The sequence below is a fragment of the Atheta coriaria genome, unplaced genomic scaffold, assembly GCF_025399875.1.
Source record: "Atheta coriaria isolate IRGN ID8LTWV9N9 unplaced genomic scaffold, Caltech_Dcor_3.1 hic_scaffold_6_pilon, whole genome shotgun sequence".
NCBI classification, from domain to species: Eukaryota; Metazoa; Arthropoda; class Insecta; order Coleoptera; family Staphylinidae; genus Dalotia; species Dalotia coriaria.
In genome coordinates, this window is record NW_027045448.1 from 305150 (window position 1) to 311227 (window position 6078).

The 6078-nt window shown below is 37.8% G+C and overlaps 2 protein-coding genes across 2 annotated transcripts; one reads left to right on the plus strand and one right to left on the minus strand.

Annotated features, from left to right (window-relative positions):
- The first annotated feature begins 493 nt into the window (after positions 1–493).
- Positions 494–4628, plus strand: Ars2 (arsenic resistance protein 2). Its single transcript, XM_065306321.1, has 8 exons — positions 494–653; positions 758–888; positions 952–1293; positions 2052–2118; positions 2181–2346; positions 2410–3692; positions 3761–4149; positions 4213–4628. Exons 2-8 carry the CDS (start codon positions 767–769, stop codon positions 4406–4408), a joined length of 2565 nt encoding a protein of 854 aa, XP_065162393.1. The 5' UTR covers positions 494–653; positions 758–766; the 3' UTR covers positions 4409–4628.
- On the minus strand, positions 4538–5442 carry LOC135794858 (ribosome biogenesis protein SLX9 homolog). The gene has a single exon (XM_065306322.1). It carries the CDS (start codon positions 5306–5308, stop codon positions 4652–4654), a length of 657 nt encoding a protein of 218 aa, XP_065162394.1. The 5' UTR covers positions 5309–5442; the 3' UTR covers positions 4538–4651.
- Positions 5443–6078: the final 636 nt, after the last annotated feature.

Consider the following 6078-nt stretch of genomic DNA (forward strand, 5'->3'; position numbering starts at 1 on the left):
AAAGAAAAATTATGTAATTCAGAATTACAAAATTGAATTAGTTATAACTCAAGAACGGTTGGAATTGAATCTAAGTTGGAGCTAAAGTGCGTTATTAGCATTTTTCATTTAAAAAAAAATAAGGGTCAAAATTAAATTGGAAATTGGACTAACAGTAATTAGAATTGGAACCGTGATATGTCTCACAACTATTATTTTTTTAGTGGTGAGCAATGTGCTTTGTTGTCTTTCTTATTTCCATTGTTTGGCAACGATCATTATTTGTCAACTTGTTTAATCATGCATCATTTAGAGTAAGTCATAAAACTTTAACATAACTTATTGCTTAGTTATGTTTGCAACTTCTGGCCCAACCCATACCATTAAGCGGTATGTAGGATTACTGTTGTTTAGAGGGTCTGGATTAAAGCATTATTCTTCACCCTGTAGAAATAATACCTGACATTCTCAATAACCGTTGGCGCTACGATCGACGCTGTGCGTCATTTCGTGCCGCCTGCATCATCCGCGTCATTCGCATTCGGACTGGCGCTGCTCTTCCATTTTAGCGTCCATGTTTTGAGTTCCACTTGAAGCGAGTCTGATTCTGCCGCTTTTTAAGAAAAAACAAGACAAATAGCGCATTCAAAACCAAACCATCATACTTAACCAAGGTAATTTGACATTTGTTTCAACCACACACTTATTTAAGCCACGCAGATGTGTACTTATTTGCCAACAACTATATTTTTATGACGGTGTCGTGCCACTTTTGCAGTTCTTTAGGATGGGCGACAGTGAAGATGAGTACGATAGAAAGCGGCGCGATAAATTCAGAGGCGAACGTGCGGAGGCCAGCTATCGTGGTGCAGAGCGTCCTGTGCGGCCGCGAGATGATTGGCCCGAAAGGTAGTGAATCTAAAAATTGGTGAACAGTGATCAAATAATGCTTAAAATTGTGTGGTATTTTAGGGATGCTTGGCAAAGGCCCAGACCTCGCGATTATGGTGGCAGGGTGAGGGAACATGGATTTTCACCAAACTATGAACCTGCTGCAAAAAGGATGAGAGGAGACTACTATGGTGAAAATTATTACAATCATTACCAACCTTACCATCAACCTCAACATAGAGAACAAGCACCAGTTCCAGCAGAAGGCCAGCAACCACCCATGATGTCTTTCAAAGCATTCCTGGCCACACAGGATGATAACATATCTGATAATGAAGCAATTGAGAAATACAATGATTATAAGCTAGAGTTTCAACGGCAGCAATTGAATGAGTTCTTTGTGGCACATAAGGATGATGAGTGGTAAGTGCTTTGTCAAAATACTAGTGATATTATTGAAAATACCTACAAATATAAGGGTATTATGATTGACTACAGTCGCGGGATGAAAAAAATATTGCTCAACTTCAAGTGATATTTATCAGACTACTTTTATTTATTTTTGTTTATATCTCCAAATATATTGTTTTATATACCTTTTTCTCTACAGCATTGAGACAAGCGTTCCTGCCATCATAAAATATAATTATGTGTTAAATGTGCGTGTCAACTACTTCGTAAAAATTGTGATATATGCCTCGCGAAAGATGCGAGATGCGAAACAAATATGTACAAAAACGTGGAAATAAGATATTTATACAAAATGCGTTCAAACCGGTTTGATATCAATCGAGCGGGTGCGCACAATGCACTCAGCTCGTCGGGTACTTTGTTAGGGTTTTGATAAACCAGGTGAGATGAACGTTTATGGAGATACGTTTACATTTAATTGTTTTTTTTAATTTACATATTTCATGATGTGTGTCACAATGTGTATGAATGCTTTCAATTGTTCCCGTTTAAGATGTGCATTATCATTTTTGTGTTTGCCTGTTAATTGTGGGCTTTAGACGTCGTCTGTCGTTATAGTATTAAAATTATAATGCACACTTAACTAGACCCTAATCCTTAAGTGCCGTCATTACTCATTTTGGGCGAATGCATTAGTGTGACTCTTCCTTATAGTTTTGTATCAGGTTACTTCTGACCGCAACTACATTGGTATGCATTTCTATTTTTAGGTTCCGACTTAAGTATCATCCAGACGACTCCGTGAAACGTAAAGAAGAATTAAGCAACTTTATTAAGGTAAATCTTTAAATCTACTATTAATCTGAGAACTGTAATTAATATGTGTGTTGTGTGTAAAGAAACGTTTGGAGGTTTTCCTCGAATTATTCAATGCGGGTAAAATCGACGAGCATAGTCTAGATCACGGGCATGACGAGGAACTCATTAAGTTACTTGATACTGTTGTTATTAAATTGGAAGATGGCACCGAAGAAGACTTCGCTTTGCTTGAACAAGAATATCAAGGTATGATTATCTTATAACCTTATATAAATTTGCATGTGAGGGTAATGTGAATTATTTTTCTAGACTCTATTAGATATAAAACTAATCAACAAAATAGACTGGAAGGCAAAGATAGGAAAGATGTTGAAGAAGTAATACCGTTAAAAGATGGCGAGACTGTAAACTTAACCACTCAGGATGATGTGGTGATGCAGGAGGACACTCCAGTAGTATCGAAAGAAGAAGAAAAGAAAACCAACGGCGAGGATAAAATGGACGAAGACAAAATTGACGATGATGAGGATGATGGCGAAGTAAAGTGTGAAGAAAAGAATGGAAAAGACAATGAAGAAGGCGAAGACAAAGCTGAGGAAAATGAGAGCAGCGAAAAAAACGAAGACAAAGAGGATGACGAAGTCAAGGAGACTGATGATGGTGAAGTGAAACCAGAAGAAACCGATGCCAATGAAGGTGAAGTGAAGGCGAAAGAAAAGAAAAAGAAGGAACCGTCCGAAAAGCGTAAACGTTCTTATTCCGGAAGCAGCAGTAGTTCATCATCGAGTAGTAGCAGCGATTCCGAGGATGAGAAAAAGGATGACGAACCAGAAGTTAAAGACAAGGAACCAGAGCCGATCGAAGTGAAGCCAAAGCAAGAGGAAAAGCCACGTCCGAGGTACATTTATAAAACCACATCTATCTGTTTACGTAATCTTGCACCAACTATAACGAAACAAGAAATAGTTGCGATGTGTTCGCGATATGATGGATTCCTCCGGTTGGCGTTGGCCGAACCTCAGCCTGAACGCCGGTGGCTGCGCCGTGGCTGGTTGACGTTCAAGCGCGACGCGAACATAAAGGAAATTTGTTGGCATTTTAATAACATTCGTCTGCGCGACTTTGACTTGGGCGCGATTATTAACAAAGATTTGAGTAAGCGTATTAGATATGTCAGCGGTATTACCGGCCACAAACAGGTAGTGCGCTCAGATATTCGCATTGCTGCGAAAATAGTTCTTCATTTGGATCAGAAAGCACAACTGTGGTCGGACTCAACTGAGAAACAGGAAGAAAACTTTGGATTGGTGTCCAATAATCCTGTTTTGCACAACATCACTGACTATTTAATCGAAGAATGCAGCGCTGAGGAAGAAGAACTTCTGGGACTGGAACCAACTGCCGATTCGTCAGATGCATCAGCTGTTGTTGAGCGTGACAACGAATTGATTAAAGTTTTGGATAGGATAGTCATGTATTTGAGGATTGTGCACTCTATTGATTACTATAATCACAGTGAGTATCCAAGTGAAGATGAGATGCCAAGCAGATGTGGGCTGTTGCATGCCAGAGGTCCAGCACCTAACTCAAAGGTAATATATTTTCTTATTTGTAAATATTAATACATTATAACAAATAATAATGATTTGTTTTTGTTTAGGCGGATATTTCTCAGTATATTGGTGCTGCAGTAGAAAGTAAAATGGCTAATTATCTCCCGGAGAAACCAGCAAAAGAAGAACAAGTGAAGAACGAAGCAAAACTTGTGAGTTTATCACTTAAAGATGTCGACACGGAAATGGACAAGTTCGTGCAAGCCAACACCAGAGAACTAGCGAAAGACAAATGGTTGTGTCCATTGTCCGGTAAAAAATTCAAAGGACCCGATTTTGTGCGCAAGCACATTTTCAACAAACACGCCGAGAAGATCGATGAAGTCAAGAAAGAAGTGGAGTTCTTTAATAACTATCTAAGGGATCCCAAACGCCCGATGTTGCCGGAACCGCAACAACCCAAGCGTGAGGAACCACCACCATTCGCCCACCAATCGTAAGTTTTCAACAAGTACAATGAACATTTGCTTTAATTTGAATATTCTAATTATTGGTTTAGGAATTATGGCGGAGCATATGGCGGCGGATACGGTGGCTATGGAGGTCCGTCTCGTTACAACATGTATCCGCAGAGACAGCGAGGGTTTGCGCCCCGATCGCGTGGTGGTGGTGGCGGAGGCGGCGGCATGGACCACCGACCCGTGGTACACTATCGGGATTTGGACGCGCCTAGGGAACCTGAGGAATTTATATAATCATTTTGTAGTCATTTAAATTGGACCGAATTGTGTTGAACTTATACGTCAGTAAGTTTAAACTGTTTCCGCAGTTTTAGGTTTATGTCGCGTTTTATTTTTTTGACGTGGAAACATTGAAACTGTATATTTCAAAACAAGTCATTTTCTTATTTGTCCTCATTGTATGCTTGTGACGGTTCTACAATGTAATTAATTAAATATAATACATTGAATCTAATCAATCCTGTGTTCTAATTGTGCTTATTTCTTGTTAGTTTTCTTAATTTGTTGTTTCATCTTTTCTTCCTCAACCACAGCTCTGATGTGCTGTGTAACAGCAAGAAGAGGATTGGCAATAAATTCTTTCTTCTTTGTGATAGATTTATAAATCTGCATGTTCTTAATGGCTTCTTTCTTTCTCTTTGTGGCCTTCTGTATGCATTTTGATGATTTTTGAACAGGAGCTTCTCTCTTTTTTGTCATCAATGACTCAAGTGATGGGAGAGCATCTAGTAATGGATTTGTATCACCAATTACTGGCAACTTTCTTCTCTTGTTTCTCTTGTTAGCTTCCTTTTTCTGTTGATTGAGGGCATCAATTTTCTGCAGTAGTAGTTCCTTTCGTAGTTTTAACTTGTCCTTCTTGCTCATTGCTTTGTCAGCTGCTGCCAAGTCAGATTTGGCAGATTTAAACGATTTTACACTTCGAGTATCATCGTTTAAGGATTGTTTTATCGATGCAAAGTTTATGTTTACATTTGCAAACAGATTGTCGGGTACTGTGAAATTAATTGGTGTAGTGTTCAGTGAATCAGCTGATTGATCTTGAGCTGATACCTCATCGATATTTGGTGGAACCGTACTACGTGTTGCTGGTGATGTGTGAAATGATGTGCGTTTTCTACGTTGTTTACCCATGGTTATGATTTATTGCTAATATAGCTTTAAACGTTTGATTGCAATCACTAAAACTAAGAGAAAGAATAGGTACAAATCTGACTAACCTTCAATCATACACATGTGTAGTTACACGCTACGGGTTTGGCGTCCACCCCCACTCTTTTTATTTTAGTCGTCAGCCGAATTAAACAAGAGAAATGTTTTTAATTTTGAAAAACAATAGTTTTATACTATATTTTACTATGTTTTTAATTTGTTCAGTTTTTGAAAGTGTACTTTGCTTGCATTTTTTTCAATATTTACCATTATTTTACCGTATCTCCAATCTACTAGACAACGTAGTTTTGCATACATAATCACAATTTATTAATAATTGCGTTATTTATTTGACTTAAATTTATAATAGAATACTTGGGTAGTGCTGATAATGTTGTGCAACATTTTTTAACTTATAAACGGATTTTAACTGAGAGAGTTTTAGTCTATTTGCACTGGGTTTATTGATGAATCGACAATTGTTTCGCAGGTGAGGGCGTCAGGACTGTCCTGAAAAAATTTAAATGATCCAATTTAAACAACTTTTCACTTAATAACACTAAGAGTTTTTTCTGTAGATGTCAATAAGTAAAACGTGTATTCACATGGAAACTTAAGAATAAATTATCTCAGTAACTAGAAGAGATAAACAAAAACCGAAAACACTATAATGCTTAGTATGAAATTCTAGAAAAGATAACGTTTAGAAACTTTCAAATATATCATATGCCTAAAAAAAATTTCCGCTGCGA

Coding starts and splice junctions, on each gene's coding strand:
- Ars2 (XM_065306321.1), top strand. CDS start 767: ATGGGCGACAGTGAAGATGAGTACGATAGAAAGCGGCGCGATAAATTC. Junction 1,294..2,051: donor GCACATAAGGATGATGAGTG/GTAAGTGCTTTG, acceptor TTCTATTTTTAG/GTTCCGACTTAAGTATCATC. Junction 2,347..2,409: donor GCTTGAACAAGAATATCAAG/GTATGATTATCT, acceptor TTATTTTTCTAG/ACTCTATTAGATATAAAACT.
- LOC135794858 (XM_065306322.1), bottom strand. CDS start 5,308: ATGGGTAAACAACGTAGAAAACGCACATCATTTCACACATCACCAGCA.